General features: G+C 33.5%; 1 protein-coding gene across 2 annotated transcripts in view; it reads right to left on the bottom strand.

The window, feature by feature from the left end:
• ADAMTS19 (ADAM metallopeptidase with thrombospondin type 1 motif 19) overlaps window positions 1–26,905 on the bottom strand; it is a 236,414-nt gene that overhangs the window by 116,250 nt on the left and 93,259 nt on the right. For both annotated transcript variants that reach the window (XM_070234436.1, XM_023617756.2), the window contains one exon: window positions 13,697–13,802. In XM_070234436.1, coding sequence (XP_070090537.1) covers window positions 13,697–13,802 — 106 coding nt within the window. The remainder of the gene's footprint in view (window positions 1–13,696; window positions 13,803–26,905) is intronic.

The following is a 26,905-nucleotide window of genomic DNA, read 5'->3' on the forward strand; positions in this document are numbered from 1 at the left end:
CCATGATTCAGACCTTGAATCTAACTAATGTGTGAGATAGATTACAAAGATAAAATGGTGAGGCAAGGAAACCAGTGAGACAGGTATTGCAGTAGTCCAAGCCTGGAGAATAAGAGAAGAGGGAATCGACAGATGGGATAGCTATTTCAGATGAAGAAAGAATAGAATTTGGCAACTGATTATGAGAGGAACGAAGGGGAGAAAGAGTTAAAGATGTTTCAACCAAAGAACTGATAGCAATATTGATGCCAATAACAGAAATACAAATGTCTGAAGATGCAAGTTTATAACCTGGTCCTATGCTTGGTAGAAGTCAGGCACAATTTCCAGCAGAGTATGTAAGCAAATGTCATTGATTTCAAAGGCTTATTAGTAACAAGGCATCTGCATTCTTGGTACTCTGGCAATAATTAAAATTTTAGCAGGTGCCCCAAATATTTATTGCCTTCAAGGAGCTAACTTTGCCTATTTATTGCCTCATTAGCTGCTCAGTTCTGAAGAAACTCTTGAATTGCTAACTTGCTGGAAAAGCCATGTCTCCACGCCAAAGTTTAGTAATATATATTAGCCTTTTTCCCCTGCTTCAAAAAGTGAAACAAAACCCAAAAACACATAAGTGTTTCTGGCCATATCAAACACTGTTCTATATTTTTATAATGACATGATTTATAACTAAGTTGCCCTAATTTATGTAATTTTATCAGGACTCAACATCTCTATGAAGTAGACAATCTAATTACTATATGAGATTCTTAATCAGTGAATAAATTGTATATGTTTAATACAGTTTCTTTTAACTTGTAAAATTATAGAACTCTACTAGAGTTTTTTTATTTTCTTGATCTTATCTAGTACAAGTATAAATTATGATAAACTTGCTAAAGTCAAATTACAAAACTATATCATATTCTGACTTCAAGACAAATAGTTTTGTCCACAACTTTATGTCCAGAGTATTATTACAGGAATATAACATATCTTAAAAGGGTACTTAGCATAATTACGAAAAGAAAGTGTTGAGCCATCAGATACTAAATGGTCATAAAATAAATACTGTTTTGTTCATGTAAAACAGTGACCATACTCGAGTCCTTGTGATTATTTTTATTGGCTACATATTTTTAAAGTAATGGGGCTAACTTTAGCAAGTCAGCAAAAGGTGAGATGTTCAGCCATTCTAGTAAGCAAAGAAACACAAATACAAATGAAATTATAACTTGAAATGTGCTATACTCAAAGCTGGCAAAATGAGCTGAAACCGTATTCACAGCAGTCCTTTATTTAAATTTGGATAAGCAGTGCCACATGGCCTCCAAAAATATTGCACCACTGTCCACTCCTCTCAAAAATGTATCAGAATATCTGTTTCCACACATTCCAACATTTTTCATTCACTTACACTGTTATCAAAACATCACTTAACATCTATTTACGGAGCACATGAGAGCTGTTAGAGATACAATGTTAAATAACAGCAATAGAAACAAAAAAAACAAGACACAGACACTGTCCTCAGGAAGCACAATCTAATTAGATGTCAAATAATCATACAAATTTTGTAAACCTGCAACTGTGAAAAAATTAAGAATGAAAATTACATAGAACCTATAAAAGAGATTTAAGAGATTTAACCTACCCATGGAGTAATTCTCTGAAGAAATGATCTGAAAGAAGAGGAGGAGAAAATAAGGGAAGAGGGCAGAAAGAATTTTCTTACCAATGGAAGCACATGGTCCTTATAGTGGGTGTGAATATGGGTTCCACTGTATAGATTTATGTAACCTGAGAGGTGACAGCAGAATTGCTTGGTGATCTGAATTGGCATTCTACAAATGATGCTAAGGTTCTTTCATAGAAGCCATGGATACATCTCTGTGAGCTACGTGGTATTTTTCTAACGGGGCTTTGGTCATTTTGTGGCTTGGTTTGTAAGAGCTCTTTTTATATTAAGGAAAATATTATTTTGTCATATATGTTGCAAATACTTTCACCGATTGTGATTTACCGTCTAAGTATTATTCTTTTTCCTTGTGTTGATATTTAATTTTGAGTTGTTAATTTTACGTGACTTTTCCTCAAATGTTTCTAGATTTTATATCCAGAATCAAATAGATTCCCTATTGAAAGACAAAAAAAGGAAAAAAAAGGCCAACAAAACAGAAAATCTCAATGTACAGAATCATTTTGGTACGTTCTGATGTAATGTCTAAGGTAGAGAATCAGATTCATGTTACTTCTGTTACTGAATCATTCATTTCCTTCCACTGATTGTAGGTGCAGTTTTTATTATTTGCTACATTCCCACATCATTCCTTGCTCATGAATGGATTTTTTACTGTCTCTTCCATTGACTTGTCTGCTTATTCAGCACCAGCACAAACTGCTTTATCTACTATGAAATGTATTAATATCTGACAGAGTTCACCCTCCTCCTCTGCGCCTTTTTTCTTTTTTAACAAGAAATTTCTTATGTTGATTTTTTCCATATGGACTCTATAATCAGTATGTCTAATAAAAAAAAGAAAAGCAAATTCTGTTGGCATTTTTGGGCAGATCACATTACATTTATATGTAGATAACGGTCATTTTATAATACTGACTGTTCCTAACCCAAATCAGAAAATATCTTTCCATCTACTTAAACCACTTTTATGACTCTCTGTGTGGTTAGAAATTCTTCTTTTTATAAGTCTTGTACATTCCTTTGTAAGTATATTCCTAGGTATTTTATCTTTTTTATTTAATTTTTTGCTATCTTCAATATAAATGGAATTTTTTCTTTATAATTTGCAAGTGGCTGTTGCTTATATATTGGAAAGAAAAGTCTTTTTTTTTAACAGGTCAATAAGCATTCTCTTATTGTTCTAATAGGTTTGTTAGATTATCCTGAATTTTCCAATTATACAAATAATGCTCATTTTCCCACTTTTTTCTAGTTTTACTTTCATTTTAAAATTGTGAAATATTTTCATGAAAATAAATACATGTAATATATAGTTTATATATACAATATATGTGTGTATGTCTGTATGGAGGTTACATAGTCTAACATAACTTAGGTTTTAAGAGAAACCATCATACAAACAAGAAATCTGATCAACAATTCTAAGATCCATGTCAGACTTCTCTATCAGATGTTATGGCTCTGCCTTCAAAAAGAAGGCAGGCAAAAAACTGTGCTGTTTTAGAAATAATTTCAATCCTGAAGTCCTAAAGATACTCTCACATATTTTCTGTTAAAGTTTTATCTGTGATATATCAGTCTTTATTTTATCCAGAATTGGTTTTTAGAAATGATCTGAAAAAGGTGTTCAATTTCATTTTTATACATGTAGAAAACCAACTGCACGATCATATTTTTCTGAACAGTCAACTTTCTCTCCTGATCTGCAATGACACCTTGGTCAGACATCAGGTTTTCACATAGGCACGGGCCTGTTTATGACTCTGTATTTCGTTCTTTTGGTTTAAACTGCCTACATCTGCATAAATGTAAAAATGTCTTAGTTTATAGTTTCATAACAGGTCTTGATTTCTGGCAGAGCAAGATTCTCACATTATTTTCCTCCTCATTCTCTTCTCTTTGCCTCCACTTTCATCTCTTCTTTCTCTAAGAATGTTTTGTCTATTTTTGGCAATTTGCACCTATATATAAATTTTGGAAATACTCTGTCAAATTCCATAAAAGAAGTTGTGATGATATATTTATTGGAATTTTCATGAACCTTTACATCCATTTACAGCAGAACTGACATTATAAGATATTGCATTTATCCACAAACATGGTATATTTTCATTGTTAAAGGTGTAATTTAATAAATTTTAATAAGGGTAAATGTTTTACTATCTTTTGTTAAATTTATTCCTAAGTACTTTGTGTTTTCTATTGCTACAGTAAATAGTATCCTTTCTTAATGATATTTTGCATTTTTGTGTGGACAGCTGATTTTTGTATATTTATTTTATATCCAATTACCTTACTAAACTCTATTTCATACTTCACTTTTACATTATGTCACGTTTTTATGTAGGCAATCATATCATATTAGAAATTGAAAGAGCTTTTTCTTCTATTCTCATTCTTGCACTTTTTATTTATTTTTCTGCCATGCTGTACTTGCTTGTAGTCCCAGTACACAAACAGAAGCAGATATAGTAAGATTTTTGTTACTTTCCTAACTTTGTAGAGGATGTTTCTAGCATTTCACCATTAAGAATGACTTTTCCCATTGTTTCTGGTAAATATAGAGGAGTAAATTTTATTTTATTGGATTGTTTTTCTGGTTTTATTGAGATACTGCAGTTTTTACCGTTAATTTCTTAATGTGGAGATTAAGATTTTTAAAAAAATAAACTACCTTTGCTATCCTGATATAAAGCCAACTTTATTCTGTTGTATTACCTTTGTTTATACACTGCTTTTTAAAAAAATGTTTCTTTGTCATTTCTGCATAATTCTCAGATAAGAAAGGACTGTAATCTTCCTCCTCATAATTGTCCTTTTTTGATTTTTATATTACATTAATACTAGCTTCAAATAATAACTTGGAGGGTGTTCCCTGATTTTCTAGAAAAATTAGATTAATATTAACATTCTTAATTCCTTGAACCTATTTCTAGGTCTGAACTGGTGTTTTTGTTTGGGAGGATTCTAAAATGCTGATTCAATTTTTGTAGAGCTTTATGTTCTTCTATTACATTTTCTTAGAATTTTCCCATTTAACCTGTTTTTAATTTTTTGCCACAAAAGTATTCCATATATTGTCTTAGTATCTTTTTAATTTTGGTATCCATGTCATGCCTCCTTTTCTCATTTCTAACATTGTTGAATTGTGCCCCTTTTTTCTTGATCAGTCTTGTATTTGTCAGTTTTATTTGCATTTTCATGGATCTAATTTTGGCTTTTACCATTTTTAATTCATTTTTCTATTTTATTAGTTCCTACTCTTAGTATTTCTTCCTTCTAATTTCTTTTACTTCGTTGTTATTTTTCCAACTTCTTAGTTGGAAAACTTAGGTCATTAATTCATCATTTAATTTTTATGTGTATTAATGCTACTCATTTCCCTAATGTGCTGCTTTATTTGCATGCTACAAATTTGCTAAACAGTATTATTTGTTATTGTTTAAATCTGAGAATATTCTGACTTCCCTAATGATTTCTTCTTTAATCTATGAGTTTTTCAAAAATATAACTGTAAATTTCCAAATGTATGTAATTCCTTTTTTTTTTTTTTTGGTGAGGAAGATTTCCCCTGAGCTAACATCCATTGCCAATCCTTCTCTTTTTTTGCTTGAGGAAGATTAGCCCTGAGCCAACATCTATGCCAACCTTCCTCCATTGTTTATATGTGGGATGCCACCACAGCATGGCTGATAGGTGGAGCAGGTCTGCACTCAGGATCTGAACCTGCAAACCTGGGCTGCTGAAAGAGAGCATGCAGAACCTTAACCACTCAGCCACAGGTCCAGCCTCTTAATGAATATATTTCTTCATTTTCTTTCTTTATTGATTGTTTAACTTGATTGTATTATGATCATAAAAATTCATCTGTATATCACTTTTTGAAATTTGTTTAGATTTGTAGAATAAAACAATATGTGGTCATTCTTCGTAAACATCTACTGTGTTTTAAAAGAGTAGGTATTCTTCATTTATCGGCTGCAGGACTTTTTTTTTCTTCTTCTTCTTCTTCTTCTTTAGCCCTCAGCTAACATCTGTGCCAAGCTTCCTCTACTTTATATGTGGGTAGCTGTCACAGCATGGCTGATGAGTGGTGTTGGTCTGTGCCTGGGATCTGAACCAGCGAACCCAGGCCACCAAACTGGAGCATGCCAAAGTTAACCACTAGGACATGCGGCCGGCCCCCTGGGCTGCAGGTTTTACATCTGCCCAAGAAATTGATCCTTTTAGTTGTTCAAATCTCTGCCATACAAGTCTTTCTGTTCACTTGGAGAACTATGTTAAAACCTCCTACTATGATTGTGGTTCTATCTATTTCTCTGCTTTGTTAATGTCTGCCTTTATGTTTTGAAGCTACGTCATTAGAATCTGGTTGATCCTGATGCATTCTTTTTCACTCGATATCCTGAAGAAAACCTTTTGCTTCCAGCTGACTGGAGATACACATTGCCATGTAAGGGGTTATGCAGCTTTGACTCCTTTCCACCAGAGTGCATTAAACCTTCAGCAACTGGAAGAATGGAGCTTCCATTTACTGTGATAGGAAGACTTCACAGGAGAGTACCTCTAGGGCACGGGGAGTCATTTCTGCACATGCATAGTGGCATAAAGTCTCACTCCATGTGGCCTTGGGTATATTTCAAAATACATGATATTATTTTTATAAAACTTTACCTGATAACTTATTAGAAGTTTCATACAATATCTAAAAACATTTTAAACAATTTGAATGTGGATACAGCTTCTTTTCTCTAATAAATTTTCACTGAAATTTTATGCATAAGAATATTTTACTAAGATAATTACTATATTAAAGCATTCATTTATTTTATACATATTTACTGAATACCTAAAACATAACAAGCACTATCAAATCCATTAGTAATTTCATGATAATCAAAAATAGGCATGGTTCATTACCTCTTGGAGCTTACAGCCTATGAAGCATATATCTAACAGATGAATGAATGTATGTCTATAAAGAGATGGTGCCATTAAGTGTTTAATATGGAGATTGATCTACACAGAACACATACGTAGGAAATGATTATTGACATGAATTAAAAATTATATTCAGTAGGAGATAATTACTCAAAGATAGGAAGTAAGAGTATTCTCGGCAGAGGGAGTGGCATGTGCAATGTCCTGTGATGTGAAGAACGATGGCATATTAGAAAAACTGTAAGAACTCTAATGTGACTGCAGTGCCGAGAATGAGAGGGAGTATAGTATGAAGTATGGCTGAAGAGAGAAGGTGGGGACAGATAATTCAGAGCCAGTCCAGAAGTAATTCAAATAAAGTTAAGTTAGTTAGAAGTGCCCTTCAGCATTTCTGGCATAGCATAGTAATTAATAACTTGGCTTTTGGATTTCGACAGATTTGACTTTAAAGATCCACTGAGGCACTTATTAGCTGTGTGAGCGTTGGCAATCATCATCTCTAAAATAAAGCTAATATTATTGCCTTCCTTCTTCAGGTGGGAAGAGAAGTCTTTGGTCTCAATGTGCTAAGCCAACGCAACGTTTTGCTGTCCAATAAATCTGCAGATTTAGCAAGACCATAAAAATACTCACAGTATTATATTATTAACAATTATCTTTAACATTATTACTTCCCTGATAAATTATATATTTTACAATATCTAAGACTTGGGGCTAAATTTTAGTAAAAGCTAATCAGATATTAAAAGAGTTATTTTACTTTTGGTTAGAATTCATAAAGAGGACTGAATTATTTGTGTTCCTCCAGAAAAAAGGATGTGATATGCATATATGATATATATATTATATTTCTGCTATATAATTATATATATTATATAATTATATACATAACAGATACATATAACAAATATTATAACAAAAAATATAAACCATATATAGTGTTTATACATCTAGTTTTTTTGTTATATAAATTTTTATTTGTTATATAAATTTTTTGTACTAAATATTTGTAAAAAAGAATAACTTTTATTATTTGCAATGGATTTCATCACAGACTTTGTCTGAAAGTACTTCACAAATATATGAGGACACAGATACACAATTCAAGTACAGACCATCTTTCAGGCTAAAAATAATGACTGCTGTCTGGCACCTCAAATGTGACTTCCTATGCAACAATGACTTAGAATGAATAAGTGTTATGTGGCAGGATTACTCAGACAGTGGTCTGTGCCTGGCTGCCATTAGGTACACGCTTTTCTATAGATTTTTATCTAGATTAGTCGCTGGTGCTGGAATGTAAATCAGCTACACTGCTAAGCACACAGTTTAGTTCAACTGACTTTTTTTTTTATTTCAAGACTTTTTCAATGAAGCAAGCAATGTGCTATATTCTGGCATAGCTCCTTATCTCATCACAGACCACATTTTGATTAGTAAGATCATTTATTTAGCAGTTAATAAGAAAATCAAATTCAATGGAGAGAACTTTACTACGTACACTAAAATAAAATTCTAGATGGCCTTCTAGTGTTAAATGGCTAGAGAGAAGAGAGTGGAAAGAAAGAGAGAGAGAAGAAGAAAATATAAAACAACTAGACAAAAGTGTTTCCCTAATTGTAGAATGAGGAAGCACTTCTAATTGCAAAAAGCTATAGAAGAAATAATAAAAGATAATATGGAATTTGACTACCAAAAAAACACTGCAGGTCAAAAACATTAAAAAACAAGATTAAATTCACTAAGACAACTAGAAAAATCTTAACAAAATATTTGATCAAAAAAAGAATGTCCTTAATATCAAAAGAACTCGTGAAAAATTAATCTCTATTAGCTACAGTTTCCTCAGTGGTAAAAAGATGATAACAACAATAACTAGCTCCAGATTTTTGTGAGATTGGATTAGATATGAAAACACAGTATTTAGCACAATGTCTACTAATAAAAGAAGACTATTATTTTTATTAGATGGCCTTTAGCAACCTAATATAAATATGATATTCTAAGACTCTAAGAATATTGTGTAATTGTGCAGTAAAGAGTTAACTCTGCAAGTTTGGGTGGCCCAAAACCTGCACATCCCAGAGAAAGGTCTGGTGCTTGCCTGGTTCCTGAGAGGTAACCTCTGAGCCCTTGGAATATCCTGCCTGATCAGAGTATCTTTGTTTATCTGGGGGCCTTGGGACACGCCAACTAGTTTATACTAACAACGTGATTTATGGTGGGGAACTAAGGCCAGTTTGGCCTCTGGAGGGGATAGAGACTGAAGGTCTGCCTTATGGGTGGTCAGCCATGCCTATACGACCAAACTCCAGTAAAAACTCTGGATACCAATGCTCAGGTTAGCTTCACAACATTATTATTGAGAGAATTAAGCACTGTTTCCACAACTCCACCAGAAGAGGACAAATAAAAGCTTGTGTCAAGTGTCTCCTGGACCCAGCCCTGTGTGCCTTTTTCCTTTGCTGATTTTAATCTATATCCTTTTATTGTAATAAACTATTATTATGAGTAAAACAGCTTTGGTGAATTTTGTGACTCCTTCTAGCAAATCATTGAACTTGAGGGTATTTTTGGAGACAGTCTCTCCAAACACAGCAATCTAACCATGATTAATATATTAACAATAAATTATGGCTTGAAATAAAAGCAAAATCTCTTGCTTTAACAAATTTTTGTTCATAAACATCATATAAAATATATAAAATAGAGTGAAGATGTGTATGCAGCCATATACCACATAACGACATTTCAGTCAATGATGGACTGCATATACAACAGCGGTCTCATAACATTCTTCTGGCTGGTCTAAGCATTAAATTGACATGAGACAGGTTAACAGGAGAAAAACAAACGAAAGTTTAATAACATGTATACATGGGAAAAACCCAGGAAAACTGAGTAATTTGCCAAAATGGTCGAAGCCCTCACCTTAAATACCATCCTCAGCTAAAGATAAAAGAAAATGTTGGGGGTGGGAAGAGTCAAGGACTTCAAACTGAAGGAAAGCAATTCACAGGTAAGTGAAAAGGAGCAAACATTTGGAAAACAAGTGTTTCTTTGCCAGAACAGAAACAGAAGAACAGAGAGGGGAGTCCAACAAACAGGCTTTTCTGGTTTCCTCCCACTCTTCCACCTAGTCCATGTTTATGCTAAGGTGAGAGCTTGCTTCCTGAGATAGGTTTTCTTTGTCTGAATTCTTTTAGGTAGTTAAAGGGAACATAATAAGAAAAACTTTGTCTTTTGTTTCTTAAAAATAATCGGCCTAAAATAATCCTCATGTTAAAGAGACACATTTTGGGGTAGGAAATTTTGTGCCCCTTCAGTACACTCTATGATGTTCAAACAATGATAAAATCGCCTAACGTATTTCTCAGAATGCATCCCCATAGTTAAGTGACACGTGACTGCACATATGTACTCAATAAACCCTGTCAAATTCATTAACAATTTGCTAAGGTATTTTTATTTATAAAAATATAGTTTTAGCCTTCATCACAGTACATTAATGAAGATTCCATTTGTAATTCACGAGTATAAAAACATTTCATACCGATAAAAACATTCCATGGCCAAAAAGTTTGGTTACAATAAAAATAATCATTCCCCTGACCAATTGTCTAGAAAGGAAAGTAATTTGAAAAGAAATCATAAAATGTGGGTATAAATCACTTATTTCCTCTTTCTTGCTATGAATTCTAACTTATTAATTATATAATTAATGTAAGATTTTTTAAATTGGTAATTTCCCAAAGGAAAACCTCAATACATTTTTTCAGACATCGTTCAAGATTCCTTTGCAATAGTAAAAGAAGGATTTTTTTTCTCTTCAATACTCAAATTCTCACCCTCAAGAGTCATTTTTTATTATTTGGTGGCCCACGTTGACTTTTCCAACTATATGTGGAGTTGCAGTGGAATCTTTTAGAAATCAAATTTAAGGCAACAAACATAAATATACTCATCCCAAATCAGTTTAAAAACATTTCATGTATGACTATAAAGCTATTCTTGAACTGACAAGTTTAAATGGAATCATTCTACCATTCTAAAATTGTGGATTGCAGAATTATATGACTCATTCTCTGCCTATATTAAGAAATATACTGGAAGAAGTTATAACAACAAAAGAAATAATAAAAAAAAGAATTTAATAGTTTCACTTAAGTAGCTGACTCTTAAATGTACCTCTAAGTAAAAGAGCTCTGCTGATTTGTGCGTGTGTGTGTTACACGCACACACAGGATCCATGGATATAATTATCTAATATCTATGAAAACTATCCTGATTTAAGAAGCTATGTGTATATGAACACTGTTTTTTATTTCCTCTTCCTATATTTTTCTTTTATTGTGCTTTATATCTTACACTGGATGATGATGATGTAACTTATTTAGATGAACTCCCTCCTGGTTGTTTGTTTTTTTTGTTCTTCATAAAGACACCATTATTCTCACTGCTAGTGTCTCCCACTCTCTAGCATCAAGAACATACTAACCTCTACTTTTGAGACAAACACTGCTTACTGGTGAGGAGAACTTTCAGCAACTAAGTAGTTCCACATATATCACATGGCCTGGTCTTAATCCATCAAGCATTACACATACCTTTGGCACATCTCTATTGATTTTGGGTACAGTTCTATAAAAGTCAAATAAAATGATATTTTACTACCATTTTAGCCATTCCAACCTGAGTTCCTGGTCATAAACCAATGTTTCTACTACATAAAGTTGAAGTGGTCTCTCCTTAAATTATATCATTTAGTTTTTTGTTTAAGTAGTTGTGGGTTCTTGACGAAGCCTTTGCATGGATGGTAATAAAGTAACTTGTGGGTTGAGTCCTTTAATTAATGTTTTTCTTACATTTTAGATTACAACAGGGATTGAAGAAATTAATTTTATATATCTGTCTTTAAAAAGTAATTTTACTTTTTAAAGTACCTCTACTTTAAATAGTAGAGTACCCTCTACTATTCAGGGTACCTGACAAAATTATTTAATGTCTTTCATAAAATGTACTCAGAGTGCTTGTAATATCAAGCTGTTATGTATAAAGAGTGAAAATTAAAATTATTAAGAACCTTGCATTTATAAGAATTGTATTTATAATTAATTTGCACTTATTGTTTAAAAAAATTTTAATAATAACTTTTCTTGCCTCTAAACATTATTCTTAGCATTTTTCATTTAAAGGATGCACACGGTTTTTCCTAGTTTGATTAAACTGAAATACCTGTAAATTATGAAAAATGTATTGGAGTTAAGGATCTAAATCCTATCATTCCTGGAGTGAAATATTGAATGAGGTTATTGCATTGTGTACTTTCCCTAAAGGATTTATCTTTTAAAGTGTATTTAGCTTTTTTGTTTCTTTTTTTTGAATAACAAACTCCTATATTCTAAAGCATCAACTGAAGACTGAGAGCCTGCGTTGGAGACACTGAAAGCATATCCACACATTTAAAATAGTGACATCAAAAATCAATCACTGCTGATAATGCCCTATTTCTTGGACTGGATTATGGGCACATGGATATATTCCATTTTTGATAATTCATTGAACTGTATAATTATGACAACAATTTTCTTATACTTCAGTTTAAACAAACACGATTATGTCACATAAAAATTTTTTCTAAGCTTTCTTATACCAATCAAATTCCACAGTCAATTCAACTTTATTCAACTGTCTAGAGTCCAGGCACATAATGAAAATGAAGTAAGCTGGGTGCGTGACACTAGAGTGCTACAGCCTGTGATGAGTTGGGAACGATGGGCCCAGTCTAAAGGGTACAGACGCTACTCAGCTCCAAGGAATGGTTGCCATATGGGACTGTGGGTCTAATGCTGCCAGGTCTGGAAATTTGAATTTTTATGTCAAATTTATACTTTTTAATGTTGGCAACTGATTCAATTTTTCTAAACACAGCCGGCCAAACTAAATATGTCTTTGACCAAAGAGGCCTCCATAAAGATCACCTCCCTGAGTAGGACCTCACTAAATCTGAGTCCAATTAAAATACTTTTCATTTGTACTGCTGATACTGCTAGCATGTAGGGAAGCCTATAGTCAAAATTAAGTCTGATTTCCTAACCCATATGATTTCTACTATAATATACTTCCTGTAAATATGTGCATAGTTCTTATGTAATTTGAATCCCAAACCAACCTCATAACAGATATTATCCCCATTTTACTGATGAGAGATCAAAGGCCCAAAGATAGCAGATAACTTAATGGAGAAATTCAGAATAGTATGACCTGAGTTAGATGACTTGAGTTCAAATCCTCCTTCCAACACTTATATTTTTATAACTTTGGGAGGGTAAATTAACTTCTCTATACTTCAGTTTTCTCCCTGTAAGATGGGTACTCTAATAGCACTACCTCACAAGGATGCTGTGGGGACATATAGAGCATGTACAAATGTTCCTGGCACATAGTAAGTGCTGTAAAAGTGTTGCTACTACTAATTATTATAGCTATTAATATTATCTGCAAAATGAGATCCTTGCTTTTCTGAGCTTTAAGTGAATAATCTATGTAAAGTGCTTAGAATTGTACCTGAGGCACAGTTAATGTTCACTCCATATTAATTGTGTGTCCAGTATAATTCTCTTTCAAATACATTATGCCTAAACCAAACGGATTAATTTCTTTACTCCATGTAGGGTAACAACAAAAATAGGTACTATTATAGACTGGAAGTATTTTTATACTTGTACAAAATGTTTTCCTTGAATGTTTGAATAATATACAACTTTGTAGTGTCATAATTATTGCAATGCTTACATCATTTGGAAATGCATAGTGAAATGAACCATGTGTTGTATAATAATTGCCCTGATGAGGATTTTAGTAATGTAATAAGATTTTCAAAGCATCAGGAATGGTTACAACACTCAGAAGACACTCATTAAATTTAGATGATCTCTTCCTCTTCTTGTTTCCCTAATTTTTCAAAAACTTGAGCCCCAAGAAAAAAATGAAAAGATATGCATGTAATTCAATAACTCAAATAACAAGGTTGTATGCTAATATACTAGCATAGCCAGAATTTTTACTTACTTGTGACCCATTTCATGAGCAATTGTAAATGCAAGATTCAGGCCATTATCTTCAGCAATAATACATTTTCTCTTTTCACTACACATTCCACTCAAGTAAGCTATACCTAGAAAACACAGACATTAATTATCATACATCAGAATTAAAATGCAATCATTTGTGCTAGGTATTAGTAGAAGAAATGAAAGATAATAGTTTTTCTACCCAAATATGTTAATATTAAACTGTGATATCTAGCCCTTATAAATGGAATTTTGGGGGGGAATGCCTAAGTCTAAGTCACTCAACTAAGCTGTTAATATTTTTTTCAATTTCATATTTTAGATGAAATTATTTTATCACTGGTCTCATTCTTAAAAGTCATATTAAAAGAATACATTTTATAAATACCACTTTTCATTGTCATGTAAGGTAAATTAATAGTCACAACTTAGAAAAAGCAATGATTATGTTAAATATTTCTCAATACTTGTAAAGAATCTAGTTTCAAAGAAATACCCTAAAAAAAAAATTACAAATGGAACAGTCATTTTTTTTAACTTTCACACATACATCCTAATATATTTCAAATTCTGTGTAGATTACACCATGTTCACCACCCAAAGACTAATTATAACCCATCACCACATATGTGTGCCTTTTCAACCTCCTCCCTTCCCGCTTCCCCTCTGGTAACCAACAATCCAATCTCTGTTGCTATGCGTTTGTTTGTCCTTGTTTTTATCTTCTACTTATGAGTGAGATCATATGGTATTTGACTTTCTCCCTCTGCCTTATTTCACTTAGCATAATTCCCTCAAGGTCTATCCATGTTGTCACAAATGGCTGGATTTCATCTCTTCTTATGGCTGCGTAGTATTCCACTGTGTATATATACCACAGCTTCTTTATCCATTCACACACAGGACAGTCTTAATATCATTTTAACTAATGTGACATAAAAACTATCTGTGATATTTGGAAGACTGAAAATGTTTCCTTTGAAAATTTCTTGGCTAATAAGATGGTCTGACTAGAAGTATATGATACTGAAATATTTTTTAAGATAAGAATTTCAGCAAGATATTTGACCTTTTGGTTTAAATTATCAGTAAAGATGATAATATCCGAAATCATCGATATTCTTTAGTCAAAGATTTATGTACTATGTTAATAATTAAGATATATCCTTGAGTAAATATCATTTAACACAAGGAATTGTAATCTTCCAAACATAAATTTTAGGGGGCCGGCCCCATAGCCTAGTGTTTAAGTTCGCGCGCTCCACTGCGGTGGTCCAGGGTTTCGCTTGTTCGGATCCTGGGTGCGGACATGGCACCGCTCGTCAGGCCATGTGGAGGCGGTGTCCCATATGCCACAACTAGAAGGACCTGCAACTAAGATATACAACTGTGTACCAGGGGGAATTTGGGGAGATAAAGCAGAAAAAAAAAAGATTGGCCACAGTTGTATAGTTGTTAGTTCAGGTGCCAATCTTTAAAAAAAAAAAAAACACACATAAATTTTAAAGCATTTTCAAATAACAAAAGTTATTAAAATATCTAGTATTTGTTGAATTAAATGTATGTTTTCTTATTCTCATGTCCTTATAAAATACATTTAAGCTCTTTTTATGAAAAAATTAGTGCCTGGACCAGCAAAATGACTTGCCAAAGATCACATGACTACTAACTATGATAGAATGGGGATTTGAACTCAACTTTGAGTCCATCTACCAGTGAACATTTATTTTGATTACAATTTAGTACAGAGCTGCCCCTAGCTAAAGATGGTTAGCTGACTGCTTGTGAATCTTTTTCTCTCCTGAGAAACTTAAAAAACAATGGTAAGAATAATTAAATTTAAATAAAAGAGTAAATCACCTTGCCCATGTTTTGGAAAGATAGAAGATTCATGGCGGAATATGAACTGATTTAGTGGTACTTCAGCCCAAATGACAGGAGACAAGGATTTTATGAACGTAGTAGAACCCAAGAGGCTTGACCCTGAGGCACACAAGGTTTGAGGAGAAGCACTGTTGGGGGGTTGAAAATGGAGATTAGTTGAAAGTATATCTGAACTCCTCAACTACTCATTCAAATGTCATGCAGAATGTCAAGGCCTGGTATCCTCTGGAGTATCAGGAAAATTAAGATATATTCTCTAAGCAAAATGTGGTATAAACATGTTATTTTTAAAATATAACTACAGAAAGAAACAGCCAAGAGAAGAAATATATATACAAATATTTTCTCTCTATATTTAGAAATTAAAATAGATTTTACAGAAATTTCAAGTCTACAAATAGATGAAATGACTTCTTTATGAATGGATGGGTGGATGGATGGACAAAAGCATGAATAGACAGAGGATAAACCCTACTACTTCATTTGGCTTATTAAGGCAACTGAAATTACTCTACGGCTATATCAAGATAAAGTAGGAAGGAGAAACGAAGGCAATGATAAACATAGAGGGGTTGGGCAATGGAGAAGAGGAGGAGGAGAAAAACATATTCTTTATCTACTTCCATTATGCAACAAATGAAATAAAAACTTTTAAAAATTCTTAAACATAATGTGAATTTTAAGAGAGCTAAGTCATGTACTTATTAATACATAAAAAATGATAAACAAAGATTGGAGAGTAATTGAATTTGTGTCATAATTGAAGGGAAGAAGGAAGGAAAGAAAGAGGGAGGAAGGGAGGGAAGAAGAGGGAAAGAAAAATATCTCCTCTCAGGGTATTAAAATTCTCTTAAGCATTTGATGATTTAAAAAAATATATAATTTGAGATTAAATGTCCTGAAAAAATACTAAATTAAGCTCAACTATAATTAGCATGCCAGTGACCATTGTTTGGTACAAAATTTCCCTTAGGACGCCTATATATTTTGCCGCAATTAAAATAATCACCATACGCAGATTAAAGCTCAGCTAATGTGGGTCATCATCATGTCATATATCCGTTTGATACATATCAAATTTAGTCACTTTAATAAGTTTTACATTTCTTCTCCTGTACCCCTTCAAATATACTGTTCCCAAATAAAAATAGTATTGTCACCTGTTTCCAATTCTTATCTCTTCTGTATTATTCTTTCTCTTCTATATTTATATATTTTCTCTATATTTTTCTCTAACCTTACCACAATGGCTAGGATTTCCAACATACTATTGAAATACATGTGTGGTATTGGGCTCCTTGTTTCCTCTGCTGACTTTAATAGGAATGTTTACAGTTTCACAATGGAATACGATGGCTGTAGGATTTTCATAGACATAGCTTGTAAAGTTAAGGAAATTACTTTTTGATATTCTTGTATGTCTAAATGAAAAAGGAGGCAATGTTATGTGATGCATGGGTCAAAAGTAGATGGAAATTGAATAGTTCCTTTTGGAAAAGAAATAAAAGCTTGGAACAGCAATTGAGAGAAATGGGAAAGAGAGCTGATTAAGTACTAGGAGAATATTTATTGTAAATGGGTCAGAAAACATATGGTTCAGCTGAGGATGGAGAGCATAAGGCTGGAGTGGCACAAATATCCCCAGGTGAGTGATATCCAACCTAATGGCCAAAACAGAAAAGAGTAATATTTGGATTAAATTGGGGTTGAGGTTTTGTAGATCAAGTGTAAAGGAAGAATCGAAGTATATAAGAGTTGGTAGTAAAATTGAGACTGAAAGAAGGGATAGGACTTGTAGGGCTCTGTGCTGGTTAAGTAAAGAAGTAAGGTAAAGGGAGCCTGATAATTTAGAGAATAGAATGCAGCGGTCAGGAGAATGGAGTCATCAATGAACAAAACGAACAGATACTTTCTCAAACAGTATTAGAGACTGTGATACGAGGGTGAGATTTAGGGATTTAAAATTTCAGAGGTGAAATTCTATGACATGATTAGCTATTGCCATAAGAGTAGAGAAGGGGAGAGATAGAGGTCATCCAGATTGAGGTCAAAGAATTATTAAGTAGTGTTGGGTAGACTGATTATATGAACATGGAATTGCACATAATCACAATGAACTCAGGAAGGTGGGAATTGTGGCCAAAATCCATAGGAAATGTGAGTGAGAATCCAAGGAGATCAATCACAGTGACAATGAGGGAGAAGATGGTACAGCTTGAGAGCTTCAGCTTCAAATGAAGAGTTTTTATTTGTAGACAGGAGAGATTTTGATTTAGAAACAGCAGTGGGAAGCAAGAGGATGGAATAGGTATACAACTTTAGTATGTTCTTAACACCAGCCCTGCGGTATAGGGGAAGAGAAGGAATGAGCAGTGACCTCTCTGGGGGCCCCAGATTCCTCACCACTTTATGAGAAATCAATGACTATTGTGTGATCATGTAAAAAAAAATATGGTGATAAAGATTATAATTTATAATATGACATATATTTTATACTATAAAATAAAATATAATTAAAAAATGATGCATATATGTTGACACAGAGGTATAATTACAGCTAAATATTAAAAAACCTATACCATCACATTCTCATGGGCGATCAAAAAGACTACATAACCATAGTAATTTGCTAATAGTAATTATAATATGTGGAGAGATTATAGGTAATTTTTATTCCTCTTTTCCTATTTTACAAATTCAAGTAAATGTTTATAATAGCTTTATAATGAGAAAATTAAAGACATAAATATGATAATCATGTCTATGAAATTTGAATAGTAATTAAAGGATTTTCTTAGAGACCAGGTTATAATTTAACAACCAAAAATGACCCTCTACACCTATTCTTCTTTAAGTGTAAAGTCAGAATCTTCAGCTAAGACTCTGATAAATTTGAATTTCATTGTTCTTACATTTGGCACACCAAGGAGATTTTCGTTGACTTGGAAGTTATGGAGAATAATTGTAACCATGACTAATGTAAATGACTTGCATTATTCTGTTTAAAAGCCTGAGCTTTTCAGGTCCTTTCAAGAACCCACATGTTTCTTATTATAATAAGGGGTAGAGGTTAGAAGGGGAAAGGATTTAACACAGCTGTTATTTAAAGATAGATGTAATACAGACTCTTTTTAAAGCAGTCTTTTAATACAAAAAATTCTGGAAATACAAAGGAAACCAAAACAACCTCTAAATTCTCACCTAAAAATGAATCAAGTCACGCACCAGGAGTCAAGAGACTCTCTCATCTGAAAACAAAACACACTATCCTAGGACGAGATATGATACACCCTACCCAGATGATCAGAGACGCCTAAAACCCTACAGGATGCATGCTACAGTAAGGGACTAATCGGAAAATCAGTTTTTATGCAATCAGATGGATATAGCCTAACAAAAGTAAGTCGGCCAGCTCCACAACTGTTGCTTTTAACCATTAGCTAGACTACCTGAGTTCCAAATCCTGGCACAAAATCTTGCACAGTCCTTGGTAAGTTATTTGTCCTATGATTGTACCCAATAAAGTAAATTATTTACCTATGAGTCTTACTATTACTTGAGCCCTAAGTAATGTAATATGTGAGAAGTACCAAAGGTACAAAGATGAATACATGCTGAGCATGCCTTAAGGAGTGCAAGCCACACAAATACTCATTTTGAAACGGGACCATTAAGACATAAAGATGTACACAGGATAATATGAGAGAATCAAAGCAGGAAAGGCTTTTAGAAAGGGAAATAACTTGGTGGAAGCACTGAGAGGGCAGAGGGTAGCCAGGGAAAGGCAGTGGAAGTTGAGAGAGGAATTCCTGAACAAAGGACTGAGCAGGGAAAAGGGTAAGGAGATGCCCATGAGAGGTGATGCTACTCAGGAAGAACTTAGGTTCTTTAAATGTATAAGCCATGGTGGACATCTCTGCATCAACAGTGTATTTAGTATATCCTCAATAAGAGGAGTGTTAAAGGAATTGCATAGATGAAATTCCCTAAAACAAAAATTAATATAAAATGTGACTCAGTGCAGGACCTTAAATAAAAACGCAATTTTGAAGAATCAAAATGCATTTCAGGGGCTGGCTCGGTGGTACAGTGGTTAAGTTTGCCATGTTCCACTTGGGCCGCCAGGGGTTCACCAGTTCAGATCCCAGGTGCAGACCTACACACCACTTGTCAAGTCATGCTGTGGCAGGTGTCCCACACATAAAGTAGAGGAAGATAGGCACAAATGTTAGCTCAGGGTCAGTCTTCCTCAGCAAAAAAGAGGAGAATTGGCAGCAGATGTTAGCTCAGGGCTAATCTTCCTCAAAAAACAAAGAGAAAGAAAGAAAAAAATGCATTCCATCCACAAATTGGAAAAAATTTTTAGAATGATTTAATGATGGTCCCCAGACAATATGAAACCCATTTAACATGATTACATTCAAATTGGACTTTGAACATATTTTGAAACAATAACTTGCCTTACTAGTTTGCTAATTATCTGCCTCTGTACCATTAAAAGACAAGATGATGACCTTATATAGGAATATAAAAATACAATTATGTAAGTTATGAGTTTAATATCAGTATAGTTACAAACGTATTTTAAAAACAGGCTTCTAGATTCTCTTAAATGTTTAACTAATCTGTAACTTTATTAACAGTATAGTAGTTTCTACGAAAAAAGTGACCACTAATAAAAAAAACAAGGGTATTAGTTTAATAAAAAGTATAGTGAATCCCTGTTGTCAAATAAGGCAGAATTGTACAGACATTAAAATGTTGTTTATGTGTTCCCAGATCATGGTAGACTGAGACTTTTTTTGTGAAAAGCACACAGAGATGCCAAATAACATGTAATATACGAATTTTTCATTGCATAGCTAAGCTTGAAAAAAAAAAGAATTCCCAAGTGAAAAGAATAAAGCTTAAAAAATTTCAAATCTGGAGTTGATGCTGTCAGAGCCTAGGTATCCGATAAGATACAAGTCTTATTAAATAATGTGTGTGGTTTCAAAACGTCTGCAGAGACAGGTATTAGTGAGTAAAGAACTGAGATCCATATACAAATCAGAAAGCCTGGAATTGCTGCTGTTAACTACCTTCAAACATACTTAAAAATAACTTTAAAAGTCCATGTGCAGGAAAGCAGGAAGGAACTCTGGCTCAAAATAAATTCTGGGTATGCTAGAAAATACTCCATTAACAAATCAAAACCCCAAGCCACTATCATGCATAGGTGTGAAGCCACAGGAATAGTAAGCCATGAATGTAACCTATGAATGGATCAAACAATTTGGGGATCATAGAAGGTTGGGGAAATACTTGTCAGTTCAGTAAAAACAAATGAAACACAGTCACGCGTTGCTTAATGATGGGGATATGTCCTGAGAAATGCATCTTTAGGGGATTTTGTTGTTGTGTGAACATCATAGAGTGTACTTACACAAACCTAGATGGGATAGTCTATGACACACCTAGGCTACATGGTGCTAATCTTATGGGACCACTGTTGCATTTGTGGGCTGTTGTTGACTGCAATGTCGTTATGTGGCACATGACTGTATCACTATGATGAGACAGTTTATCATCTCAGCAGGAATAAAATACCCACAGAGAAAAAAAAATTCCACTAAAGATGAGCTCACAAATAAAAATACAAACCAAGTGAAGAGGTCCACTGTGAGAGGGAAGCCACCAATATAAAAATTAGAGAAAAAACAATTATGAAATAAAGACATTTTTAACATAAAGATACTGAGCTTTAAATCTACATTTACTGGGCCACCACAACCCAAATGTATCTTTTCTGTAAATGAGAGGAAGAAATTCCTTCTTCAGGATACTTTATATCAAAATATTGGTGTAAAGAAATGTTCAAGAAATTTCTTCAAACAGAAGGAAACATCCTAGACTGAAACATGGAAAGGCAGAGGAAATAAAGAACACCAGAAAAAGTAAATATAGGGTAACTCTAAATAAATATTGAATACACAAAACACTAATTTTCTGTCTTGTGAAACTGAAATATAGGAGAACTGAAATACATGCAACAATATGTAGTTGGGGGATAAAGGGAATGCAGGTGTTCAAAAGTTCTAGCAACATATGGAGAGTGGTAAAAGGATACATGTCGTAATACATAGGGCAATTGCGAAAGAAAAGTAAAGTAATACACAGCTAACAATCACATAGATAGAAAATGGCATATGAATATTGGATTTACCTATTCAAAAAAGAAAGGTGGAAACATGAAATAAAGTCACATAGAAAATTAAAAATAGCATTTCATACCAAAAATTTCATTAAATAAAAAAGACTATGCTAAATCAAACTCAGATTGTAAGACTGGATTAAAAAATAAATCCCAATTCTATTCTGCTTACAAGAAAAACATTTTAAAAACAAGGACATAGGGGCCGGCCCATGGCCAAGTGGTTAAGTTCGTGCGCTCCGCTTCGGTGGCCCAGGGTTTTGCTGGTTGGATCCTGGGCGCGGACATAGTACCGCTCATCAGGCCATGCTGAGGCGAAGTGCCACATGCCACAACCAGAAGGACCTACAACGAGAATACACAACTATGTACTGGGGCCTTTGGGGAGAAGAAGAAGAAGAAAAAAAAAAGAAGAGTGGCCACAGATGTTAGCTCAGGTGCCAATCTTAAAAAAAAGAAAAAAAAAGGACATAGGTTAAAAGTAAAAGCATAGAAAAAGATATAACATAGAAACATTAACCAAAACAGAGCAGGGGTGATATAAATATTACAAACATACAAAATTAGACAAATTGAATTTAAGCCACAAGCATCAGGAGAGATAAAGGATATTTTTTGATGATAAAAGGGTCACTGCAACAAGAAGACATCACAATTCTATGTCTGTATTTTCTCAATCACTAAGCATCAAAATATATAAGGCAAAAACGAACAGAATTAAGAGGAGAAATAGACAAACCCACAATTAAACTGGGAGACTTTAACATGCCTCTTTCTATTTATTTTCTTTTAGGAAGATTAGCCCTGAGCTAACATCTGCTGCCAACTCTCCTCTTTTTGCTGAGGAAGACTGGCCCTGAGCTAACATCTGTGCCCATCTTCCTCTACTTTATACGCGGGACACCTGCCACAGCATGGCTTGACAAGTGATGCGTAGGTCCACACCCCGGATCAGAACTGGGGAACCCCGAGCTGCCAAAGCAGAATGTGGGAACTTAAGTGGTGCACCACCAGGCCGGCCCTGACTTGCTTCTTTTAGTGGATGATAGAACAACCGTAAAAAAATTCACTCAGGACATAACAGATCTGAACAAAATATTAGCAAGTCTGTCTTAGTTGACGTAATAGAACACTGTACCCAAGAGCAAAATTCACATTCTTTTTAAGTGTACATGGTACATTTATAAAAGTTGACCGTACATTAAGCAGTGAAAGAAACTTCAACAAATTTGAAAAGTAGAAATAACCCAAAGTATGTTCACTGGCCACAATGGAAATAATTTAGAAATCAAGAACTAAAAAGAGAACTGGTAAACTGAAACTGCCTGGACATGAGATGACACCCTTACAAATAGTCCACAAGTGAAATTAGAAAATTAGAAATTAGGAAATTATATTATAAAAAATATTATAAATATAGTCATAATAAAAATAGAACATATCACAAATGTGTGGGCTGTAATGACAGTGCTTAGGGAAATTCATAGCTTATATTAGAAAAAATTAAAAGGACTGAAAATCAATGGTTAAAATTCCTTCCAGGAGCTAGGAAAGAAGAGAGCATCAAAGCTTAAGAATACAGAAGGAAAGAAATAATAAATAGGAAAATCAATAAACTATAAAACAAATGTAAAAGAAAATTGGCAAAAATTGATAATTCCTTAGTAAACTGATCAAGAATAAGAGACAAACACAAATTACCAGCATCAAAAATGAATAAGGAAATTTTCTACAATTCCTGAAGACATCAAGGTAATATTTTTTTAAAGAGTATGTCAATAAATTTTACAACTTACCAAAGCCGTCAAAAGAAGAAATACAAAATCTAAAATTTCCCATAATAATCCCCTTTATTCATTCTATTCCAATTACATTGCCTATGTTTTTTTTGGTCATTTTTCAAATGAGACAAGCATGTTTCCACCTCAAGACCCCTTCACTGACTTTTTACCCTGTCTGGAACATTCTCTTCCTAAATACCTCTCCCAGATCTTCTTCAAATCTTTTTTAAATATCATTTTTTTCAGTGAGACATTTCTTGATCACCAAATTTAAAATTGCAAATACCCTTCCCCACACCCTGGAACTCCTGGATTCTCTCTTACTTAGATCTACTATTTTTTTCTATGCCAGTTTTATCTTTTAATATACCAATTAATTTAATTATTTATTATGGACATTGACCATCTCTCCATCAGAATGTAAGCACTACAAGGGCAGGAAAATACTAAGAAATCAATTTGCTCATCCCCAATATGTAGAACAGTGCCTTGTATATTACAGTGATAATAAATTTTGAGATGTATTAACGTGCATTTCTCTTTTGTATTTCCACCTAAGTCGTCTGTTCCTAGTCATCTAAACGCTTTTCTCTGATGGCAGGTGGGAAGGGATAAGGACCAGTGATATTCTTTTGGAACTCTGGAGGATAGTGATTTGGGAATTTCCAGGGCAATACAGGATGGCTCAGATAGAGAATTAATGAAAATACAGTGGGACGAGGTGGAGAGAAGGACTGAGCTATCATTTCTGAGCCTACTTTGACTCTTGCTGCCAAGGTCAGAGACGTGGGTAGTTTAACACAGAAGATGAATGGAGAATAGAGCTGAAGTTTAGCAGCAGTATGAGCTGGAAGGGTGGCAAAGGGGGTGGGTGGGAAGATCAAGACTGCAGCAAAAAGAGTTGAATAGGAAGGTTCTCAGGGCCTTGAACCCACCAACTGCATTCCTGGCAGCCAAGTCCAGCAGTGTACTTTGTTGCTATGTAGACTAAGGAATTCATTGCAAAAATGCAAAGACCAAAGGTCTCAGAGGGTAGTGAAAGAATTATGATTGCTGATCTATAGCCCATCACCCCAGCTACTTGGAAAGGATCAAATCAGAGGTTAGGGGAACTGTCTGGAAAAATTGAGTATTAGTTAAAGCAAAAACAAATACAAAGTATATGAATAAAGTCATTTGAACTAGAAGAACTAGAAGAAAAATAACGTTAATTGACAAGTTTAAGTTTTCATTTTCTTGCAATGAAGGGACTTGTAAGAGAAAGATTTAACACACTAGAAAGCTAGATGCAACATTTTTTTTGCCTAACTTAGTACAATTTTTGACCCTGTAATGTGTATTGAGACAAAATTAACTACAGATGGGAATACACATGTTAAAAAAGTGTGTGTTATCTTTAACGGGTTTCTAAGGGAAAATAAAATAGTGAATAATTCCTCATTTTATTTTATTATCCTAAGGTGTGATGGAGGTATGTAAGATCAGTGAACCACTGGACTAGATAGCACATATAATATACTACTTCTAAATCTGTGACAAGCTTTTATATGAAATATTAACATGGTGCAAGAAGAAGAAGGTGAAAGATGGTTCAAATAAACGCTTAGGAAAAATAGTGAGAGAAAGAGAGTCCAGAAGGAGAGTGGTATGTGGGGTAAGTAGAGGTGGCCAATTCCGAAATTCCGTTCTTCTGAGAGATGGAGAGAACATCATAGATCATAGTAAAGGCAGGGTTTTAAAATAGGTTTTGTTTTCGCTTTTGGTGTTTTACACTTCTTTTTAAGCTTTATAATAAACCACAACATTAAGCCCACCCACCTCCTCCTCACACTTACATAATGAAAAAGATTGCTTTTGTATGGAAGGAAGAATAATTAAGAAAATTTATGTCTGTAGGCTAGTTTTGTGCTCCTGCTATTGTATTCTAGATTTATTCTGCTTCACATCTCTATAGAAAATTTAAGGGCAGGTTATTAGATGGTTTTACAAGTCCAACTCTCAAATCCTTAGAGGGTTTAAATTAAGTCAGATTCTGATGTACATTTTTGTGGTTTTGATATATCATTAATACATCATTAATAATATATACCATGTGAAATTCTTAATTTGGACTTCAGTGCAACTCTGAAAATATACTTCTTGTGGCACACTGAAAAAGGCATATGTGGTAGATTACGCATCTAACTCTTGTAAATCAGTAATGAGAACTTCACTAAGCAGTCTACCACAAACATGGCTGAAAGTCGGTATTCTCATTGCTATGTTAATTTAAAAAAAGATAAATCAGAGGTCTTAGGCTTTCTATATGAGTTGCTCACAAGGCAAAAAAAAAAACAAAAAAAAAGGGAATTAGGTTTAATGATTTCATCTGCCTTGGAGATTAAAAAACTGTCATGACTTTAAAAAATAGGTAAGATGAATCACAGCTAAAGATTTTTGTGTGAAGTTTAAGGATACAGCTGGAAAAATTTAAAAGTGTTCTGATTGCATATAAATCAGGAATTTTGGCTAACGCATTTTTATAATGTTATAACGTAATCATATCCTGAAGGCATTAAACAGAGACAATTAAAACTAAAAATATCGTGCTACTAAAAAGCTGTATAAATTGCTCTTTTAGTATACTAGTAAAAACATTGACAGCGTGCATTTATAACTACAAACTAACTCAAACTTCAAAACAGTCCAACAGAACATTTTTCTTCACCTTGTCCATTTTTAATCATTTTGCTACTTTTCTTAACTTGCTTTCTACTCTGTATGATCAGTGTTTTTATTTGAATAAAAGAAAGAATTCTATAAACTAGAGAAATCTAAAGAGTATAATTATAATTAAAATACAATTACAAATACCTGATGCTCTTAAATCTCAACTACTAATATTTAAAATATTAAGTTTGACATAATTTGCTTAAAAAATATACATTTGTTTAAGCACAAGTGATTCCAAGACTAGACGCACTTTTAAGATCTCAGCTTTTTAGGTTTGTATACTGAGGTAGTTAATAGTAAATGAACGTTAAAATTGTTCTCCAAGATGATTTGATACTTTCTAAAATCCTGATTGGAATTCAATAAAAAATTTTTCATGTCCTGTTTTCTACATTAAGTATAAAAAAGACAAAATACAAAGAATAAAGCTTTAAGAACTGATGCTCTTGTGTCAAATATTCTAGGGTTTGAGTTCCAGCCTCAAAGTTCAGCTTTGTGACCACAGGAAACTTAGTTCTTTCTTCTAAGCCTCAGTTTTCCCAACAGTAAAACTGGAAAATCAATAATTTGTCTTAGGAATGCTAATTAATTTAGATAACATATTTCAGGCATATGTTGGCCTATACGAAACATGGTA

The sequence above is a fragment of the Equus caballus genome, chromosome 14 (genome assembly GCF_041296265.1).
Source record: "Equus caballus isolate H_3958 breed thoroughbred chromosome 14, TB-T2T, whole genome shotgun sequence".
Classification (NCBI taxonomy): domain Eukaryota; kingdom Metazoa; phylum Chordata; class Mammalia; order Perissodactyla; family Equidae; genus Equus; species Equus caballus.